This window comes from Cynocephalus volans, chromosome 3 (assembly GCF_027409185.1).
Source record: "Cynocephalus volans isolate mCynVol1 chromosome 3, mCynVol1.pri, whole genome shotgun sequence".
Taxonomy (NCBI): domain Eukaryota; kingdom Metazoa; phylum Chordata; class Mammalia; order Dermoptera; family Cynocephalidae; genus Cynocephalus; species Cynocephalus volans.
The window spans coordinates 44,223,557-44,243,522 of record NC_084462.1 but is presented as its reverse complement, the minus strand read 5'-3'; the positions used below and the strand labels follow the sequence as shown (position 1 = coordinate 44,243,522).

The 19,966-nt window shown below is 39.6% G+C and overlaps 1 protein-coding gene across 8 annotated transcripts in view; it reads left to right on the top strand.

Moving 5' to 3' along the window:
- The window catches only part of LRRC28 (leucine rich repeat containing 28), a 145,423-nt gene extending 127,862 nt beyond the window's left edge, over window positions 1-17,561 (top strand). For all 8 annotated transcript variants that reach the window (XM_063089275.1, XM_063089276.1, XM_063089272.1 and 5 more), the window contains one exon: window positions 17,241-17,561. In XM_063089275.1, coding sequence (XP_062945345.1) covers window positions 17,241-17,313 — 73 coding nt within the window. In that variant the 3' untranslated portion in view covers window positions 17,314-17,561. The remainder of the gene's footprint in view (window positions 1-17,240) is intronic.
- Window positions 17,562-19,966: the final 2,405 nt, after the last annotated feature.

The window sequence follows — 19,966 nt, the reverse complement described above, 5'->3', positions numbered from 1 at the left end:
GGCACCCAGTAAGCCTGGCTCTTGTGCTGTGAGAGCTTGGGCACACTGCTGAACTTCTGTGAGCCTTGAGATGGGAACAGAACAACCTACATGGCAGGACCATTGTGAGGATTAGCAGACGACAAAGGCAAACACCTGGCCCATAACAGGTGTTCCACAAATGGCAGATACCTTTTCCATATCTCCACCCACTCCCTCTCAAAACTGTGTATGTCTTTTTCTTGCTGTGAGTAATCCCATATTGTTGTACTGTCTGTTCCTGTTTCAACTTTATTTTTAATGTTTCCTGCTTGGAGAAGCCCTGCTCCAAACCTTTCTAATTTGCTACCTCTAATCTTAGGTGTTCAGATAACCAAATCTGGTGGAATTGCATTTAAATTAGAGTAAAATGAACTGAGTCAGGTTCCCAGTGTGTTATTTACATGAATAAAATTAACAAATGAAACAGACATCTTTGAGAAGCAGTAGCACATAGTGGTCAAGTACTAAAGCCTTGAATTTGATTCCTCCACTGAGAGACCTAGGGCAAATTACTGAACATCTCTGAGCTTAGTCTTTTCATCAATAAAATGGGGATAATGATAACGTCTACTAAATAAGGTCATTGAGAGGATTAAATGAGATCATCTGTGGAAGAGCCCAGGATGGTGCCTGACATGTAATAAATACTAAGTAAATTTTAGCTACTATTATCTATTTTTCTAGCTCGGGGACTTCATAATTTCTTATCATTGTGTGCAAATGGTATACAGATTAGCAAGATATCATCATAAGAAATCTTAACTAATTCATTAAACTGCAGTTAAAATCCCTATGCATTGTTATTGTACAATTTCCTATAGAAGACATTTCCTTATTGAAAATATGAAATTGTAAGCAAAACAATATGGTCAGGATGCTCAGTTAGTAGCCAATCAGATTCTAAATGCCTATTTTAAAAAAATAAACCTTTTTATCATGGTAATTCATTTATGAAAATATGGTAGATCCTTCAAATGAGGTCATTTTTGTGTTATCTTTATATGAAATTTGGGGAACTTATTCAGTACTTGCATTTTTAATTTACTGCTACTTATTTCCCTTCTACAACATAGAAGTTTAATGTGAATAATCTGTATTTAAGAACATAACGATAATAGTATTAATTTAGTAAAATCAACTAATTTAGTATATCAAGTTCATAGGACTCAGGCAATGCCCTTTTGTTGAACAAAGCCAGAGTGCCTGTGTTTATAGTAGAGAGGAAATGCCAAGATAGAATGTGGCTTTCTGTGGTCGGTTAATGTGAGGGTATGAATTTTGAGTTTGCAGCTTTCATTTGGTCCACCAGACTGTGCTCCTTCCCATGTTACCATGGAGATTGTATTAAAAGCTCTGACTTCAGTGTCTATCACAGTCCTTAAAGTACTTCCTTTCGTAACTGAAAACCAAATACTTGAATCTACAGTAGCTTGTTGCTGAAAGTAAAATCAATACTTTTTAATATTATATACTCTAAAAGGTCTTGATAATATTATTTTAAAGTTTTCGAATATATTCAGTTCAGTTTGTGTTGCTTCTCATAAAATAATACGTTGTATCAGCCCATATCTAAATTAATGTGGACATCTGGCATTATTTTAAAATGGAACATATTGAATATTCTTCTAAAATACCAAGTTCCCTGGAAGTGTTAGTTTCAACCTAAATTTAATATAGAGTGAAGTAAAAAGAAATTACAGTATTTTGCAGAAACAGTAAATACCCAGGACTTGGGGTCAAGATGGCAGAATAGACGGTCCCTGGCGTCACTCTCTCCCACAAATCAACTGATTAAAACTATAAAAACACAACAACAGATGCATATGGAACAGGGAGACATCCAGCAGAGGAGGCAGAGGCTCCGCGGAGACCACATACCCTGCAGGGCCGCCATCGCACAATCCGGCAGATAGGCTTCACTGCTGCCGCCTGGCTCCATTCCCAGCCCAGCCCAGTGCGCTCAGAGCGGAGAGACATCCGGCAAAGGAGGCGGAGGCTCGGCAGGAGACACACACCCTGCAGGGCCGCCACTGCGAGATCCAGCAGCCCAGCCCAGAGCTCACAGAGCGGGGACACGTCTGGCTAGGGAGGTGGAGACTCGGCAGAAAACACACACCCTGCGGGGCCTCCATGGCGAGATCCAGCAGGTAGGCTTCACTGCCACCACCCAGCTCCATTCCCAGCCCAGCCCAGTGCGCACAGAGCGGGGAGACATCCAGCTAGGGAGGCAGAGACTCGATGTAAAACACAAACCTTGTGGGGCCGCCACTGCGAGATCCAGCAGGTAGGCTTCACTGCCGCCACCCAGCTCCATTCCCAGCCCAGCCCAATGCTCACAAAGTGGGGAGACATCTGGCTAGGGAGGCAGAGACTTGGCAGAAACCACACACCCTGTGGGGCCGCCAATGCGTGATCCAGCAGGTAGGCTTCACCGCAGGCACCTGGCTTCATCCCCAGCCCCGCCTAGTGCGCTCGGAGAAGGGAGAAGTCCGGCAGGGGAGGCGGGAACTCCACGGGGACCACACTGCTGCCGCACGAACCAGCAGCCCGGCCCAATGTGCACGGAGCACAGAGACATCCAGCAAGGGAAATAGAAGCTCTGTAGAGTCCACACACTCTGTGGGGGGGCCGCCACCACGCGATCTAGCAGCAGGTAGGCTTCACTGCCGCCACCTGGCTCCATCCCAAGCCTGGCCTAGTGCACACAGAGCAGGGAGAAATCCTGTAGGGGTAGGGGAAGCTCTGCAGAGACCACATGCTCTGCGGTGCCACGGTGCATCCCAGCAGTCCGGGCCAGAGCGCACGGAACAGGGAGAAGTCCGGCACAGGAAGTGGAAGCTCAGCAGAGACCACACACCCTGCGGTACCGCCCTGTGATCCAGCAGCCCAGCAGAGTCCAAACTGACTAGAGAGGTGGCTCCCCGGAGAGGCCCAAGACCCGAGGCAACCACACACACAAGGCACTAGAGGCCAACAAAGCAGTCACGGAGGTAGTCATACCAAATTGGCAACCACAGCATCACCTTAGTTAGTCAATAGTGTCAAACCTGTGGACTGTGAAACCCCCTGCCACAATGAATAAACATCATAAAAAAGATACCAGAAATACAAAAAACCAAGAAAGTACACCACCAAAAGTTAATAAATCTCAAACTCTAGATCCTATAGAACAAGAAGCCCTTGAAATGACTGACAAGGAATTTCGAGTGATAATTCTAAGGAAACTGAATGAAATACAAGAAAACTCAGCTAGACATCATGATGAAATGAGGAAAAGTATACAGGACCTGAAAGAGGAAATGTACAAGGAAATCAATGTCCTGAAAAAAAAGGTAGCAGAACTTGCTGAACTGAAGAAGTTATTCAGCGAAATAAAAAACACAATGGAGAGTTGAACCAACAGGCTTGCAGAAGTTGAAGAGAGAAACTTTAAACTTGAAGATGGGCTGTTTGAAATAACACAAGCAGACAAAAAAAAAGAAAAAAGAATCAAAGACATTGAAGAAAATCTGAGAGAGATATCAGACAACCTTAAGCGCTCAAATATCCGAGTCATGGGTATTCCAGAAGGGGAGGAAAAAGGTGATTGCATTGAAAACATATTCAACAAAATAGTGGCAGAAAACTTCCCAGGTATAGGAAAAATCACAGATCTTCAGATCCAGGAAGCTCAACGATCTCCAAACGTATTCAACCGAAAAAGGTCTTCTCCAAGACATGTTATAGTCAAATTGGCAAAACTCAAAGAGAAGAGAGAATCTTAAAAGCTGCAAGAGAGAAGCGTCAAATCACCTATAAGGGAGCCCCAATCAGGCTAACATCAGACTTTTCATCACAAACCCTAAAAACCAGAAAGGAATGGGACGATATATTCAAAATACTAAAAGACAAAGATTGCCAGCCAAGAATACTCTACCCTGCAAGGCTATCCTTCTGAAATGAAGGGCAAATATATTTCTCAGACAAACAAAAACTGCGGGAGTTTACCACCACACGACCACCCTTACAAGAAATTCTCAAGGGAGTACTGGGTTTGGTTCCTGAAAAATAACTACCACTGCCATAAAAACCCAAGAAAAATCAAAACCCACTAGTATAATAAAAAATAGCATTCATGAAGAGAAAACAAACAAACGAAAATGCTATCTACAGCCTAAGGAACCAACAAACACAAAAAACAAACAGTAAATCAGAGAGCAAGGAACAAAAGACACCTAAGACAAACAACCAATAAAATGCTAGGAATAAATCAACACCTTTCAATAATAACTCTTAATGTAAAAGGCTTAAATTCCCCAACCAAAAGACACAGACTGGCTGACTGGATTAAAAAGGAGGACCCAACTATATGCTGCCTACAAGAGACCCACCTCACCCATAAAGACTCACATAGACTAAGAGTGAAAGGATGGAAAAAGATTTACCATGCAAACAGAAATGAAAAATGAGCTGGAGTAGTTATTCTTATATCTGACAAAATAGACTTTAAACTAAAAACCATAAAAAGAGACAATGAGGGACACTACATAATGATAAAAGGACTGATGCATCAAGAAGACATAACAATGATAAATATGTACGCACCCAATGTTGGAGCAGCCAGATTTATAAAACAAACTTTATTAGACCTAAAGAAGGAAATAGACACTAATACCATAATAGCAGGGGACCTGAACACCCCACTGTCAATATTGGACAGATCATCTAGGCAAAGAATCAGCAAAGAAACACAATATCTAAACAATACTCTAGACCAATTGGACTCGGCAGATATCTACAGAACATTCCATCCAACAACCTCAGAATATTCATTTTTCTCATCAGCACATGGATCATTCTCCAGGATAGATCACATATTAGGTCACAAATCAAGTCTCAACAAATTCAAAAAAATTGGAATTATCCCATGTATTTTCTCAAACCACAATGGATTAAAACTAGAAATCAATAACAAACGAAACTCTGGAAACTATACAAACACATGGAAATTAAACAACATTCTACTTAATGACATATGGGTCCAAGAAGAAATCAAGCAGGAAATCAAAAAATTTATTGAAACTAATGAAAATAATGATACATCATACCAAAACCTGTGGGATACTGCAAAAGCAGTATTAAGGTGGAAATTTATTGCATTAAATGCTCACTTCAGAAGAATGGAAAGATGGCAAGTGAACAACCTAACACTTCACCTTAAAGAACTAGAAAAACAAGAACAATCTAAACCTAAAGTTAGCAGATGGAAAGAAATCCTTAAGATCAGAGCAGAACTGAATAAAATTGAAACCCAAAAAACGATACAAAAGATCAACGAATCAAAAAGTTGGTTTTTTGAAAAGATAAATAAAATTGACAAACCATTAGCATGGCTAACAAAAAAAAGAAGAGAGAAGACCCAAATAACAAAAATTAGAAATGAAAAAGGCGATATTACAACTGATTCATCTGAAATACAAGGAATCATTCGAGACTACTATAAACAACTATACGCCAACATATTTGAAAGTCTGGAGGAAATGGATAAATTTCTGGACACACACAAGCTCCCACAACTGAACCATGAAGACGTAGAAAATTTGAACAGACCAATAACAATAAAGGAGATTGAAGCTGTTATCAGAAGGCTCCCAACAAAGAAAAGCCCAGGACCAGATGGATTCACAGCAGAATTTTACCAAACATTCAAAGAGGAATTGACACCGATTCTTTACAAACTATTCCAAAAGATTGAAACTGAGGCAAATCTCCCAAACTCATTCTATGAAGCAAACATCATCCTGATACCAAAACCAGGTAAGGATATAACCAAAAAAGAAAACTACAGGCCAATATCCTTGATGAATATAGATGCAAAAATCCTCACTAAAATACTAGGAAACAGAATACAGCAACACATACGTAAAATTATTCACCACGATCAAGTGGGATTAATCCCAGGGATGCAAGGTTGGTTCAACATACGCAAATCAATAAATGTGATACACCATATTAATAAACTCAAACACAAGGACCATATGATCATCTCTATAGGTGCTGAAAAAGCATTTGATAAAGTTCAGCACTCATTCATGACAAAGAACCTCTATAAGTTAGGTATAGATGGAAAGTATCTCAACATAATAAAGCCATATATGACAAACCCACTGCTAATATCATCCTGAATGGGGAAAAGCTGAAAGCTTTTCCTTTGAGAACAGGAAGCAGAGAAGGATGCCCACTCTCACCACTCCTATTCAACCTAGTGTTGGAAGTACTAGCCAGAGCAATCAGAGAAGAGAAGGAAATAAAGGGCATCCAGATTGGAAAAGATGAAGTCAAACTGTCCCTGTTTACAGATGACATGATCCTATATATCGAACAGCCTAAAACCTCTACAAAAAAACTCTTGGAGTTGATAAATGATTTCAGCACAGTAGCAGGATACAAAATCAACACACAAAAATCAGTAGCATTTCTTTTCTCCAATAGTGAACATGCAGAACGAGAAATCAAGAAAGCCTGCCCATTTACAATAGCCACCAAAAAAATAAAATACTTAGGAATTGAGTTAACCAAGGAGGTGAAAAATCTCTATAATGAGAACTACAAACCACTACTGAGAGAAATTAGAGAGGATAAAAGAAGATGGAAAGATATCCCATGCTCTTGGATTGGAAGAATCAACATAGTGAAAATGTCCATACTACCCAAAGTGATATACAAATTCAGTGCAATCCCCATCAAAATTCCAATGACATTTTTCTCAGAAATGGAAAGAACTATCCAGACATTTATATGGAATAATAAAAGACCACGCATAGCCAAAGCAATGCTGAGTAAAAAAAATAAAGCTGAAGGCATAACACTACCTGACTTTAAGCTATACTACAAAGCTATAATAACCAAAACAGTATGGTACTGGCATAAAAACAGACACATTGATCAATGGAATAGAGAATCCAGAAATCAACCCACACACTTACTGCCATCTGATCTTTGTCAAAGGTACCAAGCCTATTCACTGTGGAAGGGACTGCCTCTTCAGCAAATGGTGCTGGGATAACTGGATATCTATATGCAGGAGAATGAAACTAGACCCATACCTCTCACCATATACTAAAATCAACTCAAAATGGATTAAGGATTTAAATATACACCCTGAAACAATAAAACTTCTTAAAGAAAACATGGGAGAAACACTTCAGGAAATAGGACTGGACACAGACTTCATGAATGCAACCCCAAAAGCACGGGCAACCAAAGAAAAATAAACAAATGGGATTATATCAAACTAAAAAGCTTCTGCACAGCAAAAGAAACAATTAACAGAGTTAAAAGACAACCAACAGAGTGGGAGAAAATATTTGCAAAATATACGTCTGACAAAGGATTAATATCCAGAATATATAAGGAACTCAAACAACTTTACAAGAAAAAAACAAGCAACCCAATTAAAAAATGGGCAAAAGAGCTAAGTAGGCATTTCTCTAAGGAAGATATACAAATGGCCAACAGTCATATGAAAAAATGCTCAACATCACTCAGCATCTGGGAAATGCAAATCCAAAGTACACTGAGATACCATCTCACCCCTGTTAGGATGGCTGAAATCCAAAAGACTCTGAACGATAAATGCTGGCGAGGTTGCGGAGAAAAAGGAACTCTCATACATTGCTGGTGGGACTGCAAAATGGTGCAGCCTCTATGGAAAATGGTATGGAGGTCCCTCAAACAATTGCAGATAGATCTACCATATGACCCAGCTATCCCACTGCTGGGAATATACCCAGAGGAATGGAATCATCAAGTCGAAGGTATACCTGTTCTCCAATGTTCATTACAGCACTCTTTACAATAGCCAAGAGTTGGAACCAGCCCAAATGTCCATCATCGGATGAGTGGATACGGAAAATGTGGTATATCTACACAATGGAATACTACTCAGCTATAAAAACGAATGAAATACTGCCATTTGCAACAACATGGATGGACCTTGAGAGAATTATATTAAGTGAAACAAGTCAGGCACAGAAAGAGAAATACCACATGTTCTCACTTATTGGTGGGAGCTAAAAATAAATAAATAAAATCACACAAACACACACACACACAAAAAAAAAAAAAAAAACCAGGGGCGGAGAAGAAGATATAACAACTACAATTCCTTGAAGTTGATACAACAAGCAAACAGAAAGGACATTGTTGGGTGGGAGGGAGGGGAGAGAGGAGGGAGGGAGGTTTCGGCGATGGGCCACAATAATCAACCACATTGTATATCGACAAAATAAAAATTAAAAAAAAAAAAAGAAACAGTAAATACCCAAACCTTCAAATATATATAGCAGGAAGAATGACTAGTAAATCCATGAGTTGTGATCCTACAGGCATAGCAAATTTTCATTCCCAAAACTTCCTGATTATTTATTAAAGTGGAAAAATTAAACTCACAGGATTATTTATTAGTAAAATAACATGTCTGGCCTTTTCCAGGCATGTATGGATCTCACAAGTTCTATATTTCCCAATTAGTAAATCAGGCTACCCAAAGTTTTTCAGGAGCATTGTATTAGTTTGCTAGGGCTGCCACAACAAAGTACCACAAACAAGTTGGCTTAAACAATGGAAATGTGTTGTCTTACAGTTCTGGAGGCAAGGAATGAGCAAGTTTGGTTCCTTCTGAGGCTGTGAGGGAAGGATCTGTTCCAGGCCTCTCCCCTCGGCTTGTAAATGGCCATCTTTACCCTGCGTCTCTTTACATCATCTTTCCTCTATGTATGTTTGTCTCTATGTCCAAATTTCCCTTTTTTATGAGGATACCAATCATATTGGATTAGGGTCCACCCTGATGAACTTATCATAACTATTACGTTGTGTTCTCTTCCAAATAAAGTCTCCATGTTAGTCAGCTCAGGCTGTCATAACAAAATACTATAGACTGAATGGCTTAAACAACAGAAAGTATTTTCTCACAGTTCTGGAGGATGGAAGTATGAAATCAGGGTCCCAGCATTGTTAGGTTCTGGTGAGTGCTGTGTTCCTGGCTTGCAGACAGCCATCTTCTCACTATGTCATTATATGGCGGAGAGAGAGAGAGAGAGAGAGAAGAGAGAACTCTCTGGTGTCTCTTCTTATAAGGGCACTAATTCCATCATGAAGGTCCTATCCTCATGACCTCATTTGAGCCTAATTATCTCCTAAAGGCCCCATCTCCAAATATCATCATATTGGGGATTAGAATTTCAACATATGAATTTGTGAGAACACAGTTCAATTTAGAGTAGTCACATTCTGAGGTACTAGGGGTTAGGATTTCAACATATGAATTTGAGGGGGTAATACAACCCATAATAGTCTCCCCTCTGGTCTCCTCTGAGATAAGGAAAAAACCAAAGTGTTTTTTCCTCTCGTATACATAGTCTCTAAATACAATACTGAATACTTCACCTCTGGTCACCAAAATTTGTGGGGATTACTCCCCACCAGCAACCAGTCAGTTCTCCAGCAGATACCAGCTGGGTATCCTATAACTCAATTGAATTCTGACCTATCTACCTGGAGATGGCACCAGATCCCACAGATTAAGGCCTCAGCCCAACAAGATTTCCCCCACTTGAGGTGCCAATTGCCAAGTAGTGGATTGTTACCTATATACAAGGGTACTTCAAAAAGTTCATAGAAAGATTTGTATCATCTTTTGACTCTGTGTTTACATGAACTTTTTGAAGTACCCTTCTATGTATTCTCTTATACAATAGAAACTTTCTCTACAGCTCCCCTCTTCCCTTGGTGAACCCTCACCAGAATCTCCTTGGACCAACAGTCTCTTCAAGCAGTGTACGCTTTTTCTATCATGCATCTCAAAACTCTTCCATCCTCTACCCATTACCCAATTTCAAAGCCACTTCCACATGTGTAGATATCTGTTACAGCAGCACTGCACTTGCCAGTAGCCGAATCTCTCAGGGACTTTTCTCTCAGGTTAAGAGAATGGGAGAGAGAGAGACTGATTGATTTTAGGGAATTGGCTCACACGATTGTGGGGCTGACAAGTTCGAAACACTGTAGGGCAGATTGGTAGGGTGGAGATTCAGGTAAGAGTTGATGTTGCGTGTTGTGTCCAAATTCTGCAGGACAGCAGGCTGGAAACTTAGGCAGAATTTCTATGTTGCAGTGTTGAGGAGAATGTTTTCTACTTCCTTGCTCTTAAGACCTTCAACTAATTGGATGAGGCTCACCTACATTATGGAGGGTAATCTGCTTTACTCAAAGTTTACTGATTTAAATGTTAATCACATCTTGAAAAAATATCGTCACAGCAACATCTAGACTGGTATTTGACCAAACAATTGGGCACCGTAGACTAACCAATTTGACACATAAAATTAACCATCACAAGCATTCAAAAGGTTAATTCAGCAGGGTATTTTGAGTCAGGAACTTCACATGTTCCAGTATCCTAGTGGTTCTTCCCATATTGCTGAGTTAAGTTTTAGCCATAGCAGGCACTACACTGTGCACTCAGGTTTTGTAGTGGTGACATCTCGGCTGTCGCGCAATCAGACCTTGGGATGCAAAGGAAAGAACTCACTGGTCTAGGTGTCAGGAGATCCAGCTTGGAAGCTGAACTGTATTACCTGTTATTTTAGCACTGTGAGATAGATACTGTTGTTAAGTTGAATCATGTGAGTCACATGGCTTAGCATTTCCATATGGTCCAACCTAATATAATCCCCATTTTATAGGGGAAACTGAGGTACAGGAAGATTAGAAACTGGGCCAAGTTCTCATAGCAGAGCTGGGATTTGAACTCTTGCAGTCTGGTTCCGTATCTGTGTTTCAGCTACTGTGTGGATCACTAAATAACATGAAGAAATTTTAAAATAGTATTCATCAATACGAACTTAAATATTCTCTGATATTCTGACAAGATATTTTGAACTATGTATATGTGTGTGTGTGTATATATATATATATATATATACACACACACACACACACACGAGGATACTTCAGAAAGTTCATGGAAAGATTTGTATTATCTTTTAATTCTATTTTTCTGCGAACCTTTTGAAGACCCCTCATATATATCAACCCTTGGACAACACAGGTTTGAACAGGTCCACATATATGCAGGTTTTTTCAATAAATGTATTGGAAACATTTTTTCAATAAATATATTGGATAAACCAGTTGAGTAGCTTACCTAATAGTAGTTAAGTAGTTGAGTACTTTACTGCTACTTAAATAATGATGTCCGTCCCTTCTCACCCCCATGACCAGGGAAAATTAGTAGATTTTTCTACTGCACAAGGTCAGGGTGTGGGGTTTGCTGCCCCTGACATGTATATATATTCATGTTTGTGTGTGTGTGTGTGTGTGTGTGTGTGTGTAGTTTTAGTATATGCACTAAAAATGCAGAAGGATGTAGAGTAAACTCTTTACTATGGTTATCTTGGGAGGGAAGAATGTGGAATTATGAAATGGTGGGGATGGTGGAACTTTAATTTTCAATTCTACATACTCAGAATGTATTTTAACAAATTTACAAAACAATAATTTGGAAAAAAATTATATCTAGAGGGATTTTTTAAAAGTTATCTGCCTAAAACTTTATACAGGTTAAACAAATAAAAGGAAAGATTATTAAAGCAAAATTTTTTTGTTAAATTAAAAATTTATTTAAACAAGTTGATGAAAGAATGCATAGTGTGATCCAATTTTCATCAGTTATGGATATGAACATATGTACATGTATATATGTGCACATGTATATATATACCTGCACATACACACATACTTAAACAATTGTATATATGTAGAAAAAGTCCTGAAGGACTCATGCACCGAAGTAACAGTTTCCTTTGAGTAATATTGAATTTTCGCAACCAACTGGTATTGCTTTAGAAATTAAAAATATTTTTAATTATTGAAACATTGGTAGGCCAGTGGTTTATTATAAAAAATACTTTCAAGTTACTTCCAAAGAGCTCAGAAGAACTCATCCTCTGGTTTATTCATGTATCCAGTGAGTCCACAGATGTGGTTTAGCATCTGCTGCATCAGGGTGCCGTGAAGGGGACAGCACTGTGGCTTCAGGCAGGCCACAGTCAAGCTCGGGTTTACATAGGTTGGTTCTTTCAGGAGTTCTTGGTCTTTCAGGAGTGAAAGTGCCAAGTGTCTGGGTTATTATTGCGCCTTGGGATGGAGACCCATTTGTTAGAGGGCATGCGGAACTGTCTTTGTCTTGTGATTTCCCTTCATCTTTCAGAACAACTTAATACTCCCTTCTCCCACTCACTAGTGGTTTATTTTTTTAATAATCTCTCCTATATAATTCTTATCTGGTTTGTCACTTGTGAAATGTTTTACATTTCCTTACCCTTTCTCTTTGTGAATATTACTTTCTTCTGTGAAACCAAGTAATATCAGCAATGCTGACATTATTTGCAATCCCCATTTTGGGGATTTTTTTTCAGCAGAAGCCTTTTCATTGGCACCCTCTTAGGGTGACTTATGAAATTTCCCACAAGTAAAATATTCTTCAACAAATTTAAGTGATTTTTTTTAACTGTTTCTTCCTTGTTGTATCATTCAAAAATTATTTATTGACCATCTGCTATGTGCCATGCTCTATACTGCATACTGGGAATTCTATGACCAAACCACCAATGCTTTTCATGTACATATCTTACTTCCAAAGGCTATGGCAAGGACCAATCAAGAAAGAAACAAGTATGTGACATTTAAGCTTCTGATTTTGCACACAGGTTCTTCACATGAGAGACAGTCACTATTAACATAAATGTAACAAGCAGATACAATATGTTATTAGTTGATTCTTCTGTAAATTAATGTGTACACAGGCTCAGGATTTCATCTGATCAACTGTCTTATAAATATTTTTCTTTTGGCTTGAATTTTTGTATGAGTCAAAGATATGCTTTTCGTTTTTAATCAGGAAACACGTTTGCAGAGAAAATCCCACGTTTCTTATGATTTTTGTGGGCTCCAGTATGTGCCAACAGCATTGTGATTTGTTCTTTTAAGGAATAGTGGTATTTCTGTATTTTAAAACCATGCTGAAATGCTCTTTCTTCTGCTGTGCCTCCGAATATGCTCAGAGATTCTAAAACAATGAATGTTATGTCTGATGTTCTTTGTAGAATTTATCAGCATCTTTTTCTTAACTATAGAGCTTATTGCTTAGCTCAAATTTCCTCCCCTAGGGCCGAGCCCGTGGCGCACTTGGTAGAGTGCTGCACTGGGAGCGTGGCGACGCTCCCGCCGCAGGTTCGGATCCTACATAGGACTGACCGGTGCACTCACTGGCTGAGTGCTGGTCACGAAAAGACGTCAAATTTCCTCCCCTAAAATTGTCATGTTTCAGGTGCCACATTTCTGAATTTTTAAGGACTTAACCAATACAAAGGCAGCGGATTTGTTGGTATACTCATAACAACTCAGATCTTTAAAACAACAAGCAGATACAATATGTTATTAGCTAAGTCTCCCATAAGCAAATAAATGCACAGCCTTGGGATTTCTCTGTAGCACAAATATGACACCTCCAGGTATTCATCCCTCCTCCTTGAGCATCATAAGATGTTAACGATGGTCCAATGGCCATTATGCTTCAGTGACTATAAATCCTATATCTTTATGGAGTTCGGTTCTTTTGCTTGGAAGCTTTATTTTAAAAAACTCAATAGATACTTGTTTTTAATGATGTTATTCTAGAATGTTTTCTTTCCAGATGATGATTGAATAAAAAAGTTGTCTCAAAAAAAAAAAAAAAAATGGTGCCAGGTACCACGACAGTTCTCTGGGGTTTTGTTTTTTTACCTTTTTTTTCTTCTTTTTAATGTGCTAGATGTCTATAATTTAGTTCAAATGACTGCAGAGCCTGAAAAAACTGTTGCTATTGATGCATAACATTCTGGTATTATTGGTATCAGAATAATACATTTAATATATTTTATTAAAAATATTTTATATATATATTTATATATTTATATTTTGAAATATGTATATTTATATAAATGTATAATATTATATATATTTATATAAAAATATACGCACATATTTATAATTTGAATTTTTGGAAACTTTACATAGGCCTCAGGATTTAATGTGTTGCTCAAGCACCTGGGAATGGTTAACAGAAGCCTTGCCTGAGTAGAGGCCTACAGTCAATGAGACAGAGATGCTAGAACTCCCTCTGCAGACTCTAGGAGATCAAAGGCTTAGAAAAATGGGAACATTAGAGTGGACCCAATGTGGAACACCCTGCTCAGCCACTTCCTGAAAATCTCCAGGAGATTATTGAGGGGAGTACAAACTGGAAGTAGCAAACACCAGAACTGTCCACTGTTTCTGTAGATGTCCCTGCCCCAGTCCTCTGGCTCAGGAAAACAGGCTTTTCTTGCAGATTTTTTTGTCTGTGCTTGTTGGTGCTTATGGGTTGGAGGCTTCTATGGCATCCTAAGATACAAGAGGCAATAAAGTAACCCAGTGAACTCACCACCACTGTGTTGTTTCTCAAGTCCCAAGGTCCCTAGGCTGCCTGCCTTCATTCTGCCTTTCAGAGTCTTCCTATGGTTGGTTGTTATGTTATGACCAGAGTGTTTTAGTTGTAAGAGGGAGGACCTAGAAGGAATGGGCTATTCTATCTTGGCAGAACCAAAAGACCCCACCCAAATATATTTTGCCTACAAAATCCAAAGCCAGATGTATATCTGTTTCTTCATGGTGGACAGTTCTGGATACAGCTCTTCTTTCCCATTTGAAACTTCACTGATGTAGCAGGCATCTGAATTTTTGCAGGGTTTCTCTCTCACCTCTAGTAGGCATGTGTCTTATTAAGGCATCAAGATGCTTGCTACTTCCAGTTTGTATTCCCCTTGCCAATACGTATCTTAATGCCATAGTGAAGGGAATGTCTTCCTGGCTCTCCTGGAGATTTTCAGGAGGTGGCTGAGCAGGGCATACATACCACACTGGGTCCTTTTCTCGAATGTTCCCATTTCTCTAAGCCTTTGATCTCCTAGAGTCCGCAGAGGGAGTTCTAGCATCTCTGTCTTATTGACTGTAGGCCTCCACTCAGGCAAGGCTTCTGTTAACCATTCCCAGGTGCTTGAGCAACACGTTAAATCCTGAGGCCTATGTAAAGTACCCCTGTTGGCCTGATCCACCCTTTTATTTATTCCTGTTTGCTATACTTAGAATCAATTTCCATGTGTGCTTTCCAGGTTCCTGCTAATACAATTTGGCAAGATCCTGCAGCTCCTTCAGTACGTATGTTATTTCCTCCGGGAGCAGATCTTGCAGTGATCTCTCTGGATCATGCTAGGATTTTACTCTCTTTATGGCCCTAGAGGCAATGAGTGTTGGTAGTGGTGAGTTCTGAAAAGAGTAGGCAGTTCTTTTTCAGGTAGCTACCCTAGACGAAGCCGTTTAAATATTTTTATGCAAGGGAATGCTAGTTTTCTTAAAAGGAGGAAAGGTCTATTTCTGATGCAAAGAAATGTTTGGAAATGTTAGAGGTTCAAGGTCTTAGATTTGTGCCTGTCCAAAGGCTTCCATCTCAAATCTCAAGTTCCTGTTCCTTCTTAACCAGTACATGTACCTTAGTGTGAGAGACTTGGCATAAATATACCTTTATGTGGCATGTGATTCTGCAGCCTCTACATTTAGGCCTCAGCCATGTCCCTCACAGCTTTATAAAATAAGGACTCCTTTAAGGCTACCATAGAAAGTTTCTGATTCTCTACCCATACCTTGAATTGAGATTTCAAGACATTAAGCTTATCTTTTTCTTTAGGAAATTTCTTCAGCACAGTCAAAAGAAGCCATCTCACCCCACAAACTTTGAATTCACCATGATGCCATAGCAATCAAGTACCATAGCCACTTGGTCTCCCAGTGCCTGAGCCCCCACTGGCATTCTGTTTGAGTGATATTTTGAGTAGTCATGATGCCACAGCATGCTGCAGGTTAGCAGTGTCCCACTTCTCCCTAGAAAGGAAGCCATTCATGCACTCATCAGCCCAACCCCAGAGTCCCGTTTTGATGGGCTGTTTCCCTGGGCCACCCTTGTGACACATATTGTACCAGCCAGGGTAGCAGCTGGAAGACAAAGTGCGCATTCAGCTGGGGTTTCGAAGAGAAATTAATGAAGAGGGACAGATTACTGAGCTATCTGCAGGTTTCAGAGCACCCACAAGGACGATGAGGCCCTTGAGACTTGCAACACTAGGAAGCCGTCACCATCCTTCATCTTTAGGCCTAGAGGGCAAAGGGAGATGGGGAGCCCGATGAGAACCAGGGCTGTCAAAGGGGGCCTGCCCAGCAGGAGCACTAGCCCCACAGCCGAGAGGGAGTGGGGTGGAAATAGTCAGCCCTCTTCTCTTCCTGCCCTTCAGCCTCCCACTGGTGCCTCCCACTGGCCTCACCGGAAGCCAGAGATCAGGCGGCTTTGCTGGTAGGGTCTGTAGATGTCACCTTCCTGGGCCATAGAGAAAGGCAGAGACTGCATTAAGGGGTGGGGAAATAGAAAACCATTGGCACAGGGGGTCTTGTGAAAACAACAGTAGACTGTTCTCCCCTCACCAGTGGATAGCACTTCTGGTGGGAAACATGGCCTCTAGCAGCTGGAGCTCTCCGGAATGGACCAGAGGCCCCCACAGGGCTTGTGACTCACTGCAAAATGTGCCCAGATGGGAGTCTGAGAAGGGATTCCTCTGTTATGTGGGAAGATCCTCAAACTGTATCATTCAGATTCTGAAATTTTCTTTTCAAGCAATCAATGTGATGTATTTTTAGGATAAATTCCTTCAAATGGTATTGTTTAAGTTCTGTGATATGTATGTGTTCTAGCTAAATTGTTGACATTTTCTGTTATGTGATTTTTATAATGTACTTCAAATTCTACATTTGCACTATTGGTTCTAGTAAGCAGAGTTCAGAAGATAATATGCAAAAGGCTTCTTTTTCCTTAGCTGATAACTTAAGGATACTATGTCATCTGAACATGAATAAAATGGGCACGCACATGAACACACATACCTCATCTAATTCCAGTGCTCAGATTTAGGAAATTTGAGTTTATATAATGCAGTTTGTTGACCATGCTTAATTCTTTTTTTTTTTTAACAGAGGAAAAAGACTGTCTCGGAAAAAGTCCAGAGTCTTTCATCTTGAACTAACAGTGTTCTTCTTTCCCTTTTTTCCCCTTCCAGGAGGACAGCTATTAGTTTTGTGGCTTACTGCTGCTCCACCCAGTGTCTGCAGACTTTTGACCTGCTGAGTTGATAAACACTCAAGAGCCCCAGGAGAGCTGCCAGATTGACACTGCAGCTGCCTGTGTGTCACGTGCTGTGTGCGGCAGGGGCAAGAGAGTCCAGCCAAGCCAGGCCAAGCCCGAACAGGCCCATCCATCCTGTCCTGTCAAATGTGGGGGCACTGTAGAACTCTCTGGAAATGTCATGATTGAGCTCCAGAGCTAAAATGCCTTCACCCTTCCCCCAAGCTGGAATACATACTACCCCAAATTAAGGACACTTTGTCTTCTGTGTTTCTTCTTTTTACGTGAGTGTCTCATAATCAAACTGTTTAGTTTGATCAGCCTACCCAAATATAATTCAACTCAAATTTCAGTTCTCTGAGGAACTCTGATAATACAGCCAAATTAACTTTTGAACATGCATAATACCTTCAGCAATACTACTTCTCTCTCTTTCTTTCCCCAGAGAGTTATAGCCCTGACAGGTTATTCTCCATGGTTTCTCCAAGGGAAACTTGTCAGTTTTTAAAGCATTTCAGCAAACCCCACGGCCTCTCTGGTCTTGGATAGCAGCGTGGGGTGCCTGAGTTGGTGCCAAAGTTAGACTCCTGTGGAGGCTCAGCAGGGATCCCAGAGCACACACCCTCTGGAAAGTTACAACCTTACTTATAAGTTTTGCAATGTATTGAGAAACTTTTATGAGGGAGTTTGAAAACAAAAATGTAGATCATAATGAAATACACTCTTATTTTAAAAGACTATTTACAGAAAAATAATTTTGGAAATTTTTGAATTTCCTGATAAGATTTGTTTAATATGAGAAGAGTTTAAGGAATATTTGAAGCTTTAAAAGATCTGATCCTTTTATTTCTAGATGTAAACATAATGAAAAAGGGGGAGAAAACACACATCAAAATAAGACCTCCAGTGTTCTTGTTTATGATTACATTTATACTGACTTTGAAATATTTTTGTTACATGTGAAAAACAGTCTTCATCTACTACTAGTTTTTAGCAGGGGGATTCTAACCACAGCCTGTGCACATTTACTTATGTACCTGGTGCATGAGAAAATCATTTTGACCCTAGATTTCTCATAGATTTAGCATACTCTTGTCCATATACCACTGAGAAAATACAGGAAAAGCAGGTCCAAATTCAGCCTTGGAACTTTTGCAAAAAAAAAAGTCCATAAAAGGAAAGTTTGTGAGCCTACACCCTGCCAAAAAGAAATGCTCCTAATGGAGGAGGCACGTATTTGCTCTTCCTTTGAAAGGATGGCATTTTAATGTTACTTTGCTGCCAGATGTTCATCTGGTTGCTGTGAAGTGATTCTTTAAAAAAAGGTTTTTTTATTTTAATGATGCAGAGTTTTCCACAAGGCAAGACTGAAAGAACCAAGAAAGTTTGCTTGTTTGAAAAATCATTTTCAAAAAATTTCAGACTTGTCAAAACTTTGCTTGATGGAATTTTATTTGCTGCCCTATCTCTGTAATGCTAGGCTCTAGCAGTGCCAAAAATCCTACATAGTTACTGACAAATGTGTGATCTTTTTACAGCCACACCACCTGCTGCCCGGAAAGCAGCCTGTCCACGTAGAATGGTGAAGGCAGAAAGCTACCATGTGTTCCATCTGCATTCGCACTGTTCTTACTTCCCCTTGTCCCTTCAAAACTTGGTTTGTTCAGCCTTAACATTTCAAAGGCTTATAGTATAATAGGAATTGAAGATCTATATCAAAATGTAATACTGCTTTCATATTTGGAATAATTGAAGTTTTAGCATAACTTCTACATGTATATAAGTTGCCAGGTGAAAAATGAGACATGAAACTTCACAAATGAGCTTCATGCCTAAGTCACTGTTAGCTATCATTTCAGTGACAGTAAATATATTGCTACATGTTTCTATTTTACCCTCCACAATCATGTGTCTTTAAATGGAGCTATGAAATGTGCTAACCTGATATTCAGGATTCTTATTGAGAATAGGTATGTAATACTTTTGTTTTAACTTGTTTGAAGTTTTACAAAGTTGCTTACAATCAAGCTTCCTCTTTCTACCTGTTGTAAACTACAGTGTATTAAACACCAGTGGTGGGCTGGGCAGACAGCTATAAAGGTAGTCTCAACCTTTATCAGGTGCAATCCCGGAGCCTAATTGATGAGAAATGGAACTTATAATGTAGTTTCCCTGGTGCTGTTCATTCTGGAAATGTTGTGCTGGATTCACTGATGTCATTCTTACGCTTTTGATATTATAAAGGAGGGTTGTCAACTGGATAAATTTTGCCTACATGCTGTGTATATGAATTGTGTCTAAAGCTTTGCAGAAAAACAAATCTGAAGTTATTATACATGTTGTTTTCTTGAGCAACAACTATGCTAGGTAGAAAAATATTCTGCACAATAATAGTAATGCAAAAGAAAATGAGCTACTTGCAAAGTATGAGTATAGTCTATTTGGGTAAGTTTATATCAATGAGCTCACATGTGAATAGTGGTAAATTTTAAAATCCAAGATCGCCTCATGATCATAGGCCTTCCTATGATGTAGTGCAAAGGGGCCCATTTTAGTGGATTGCCCTGTCATTGTTATTCAGTGTGTCTAATTGTTTTACCGAAAACCTTGATTACATACCATGTGTAGATGAGATATTGCATCTTCAATTAATATATATTG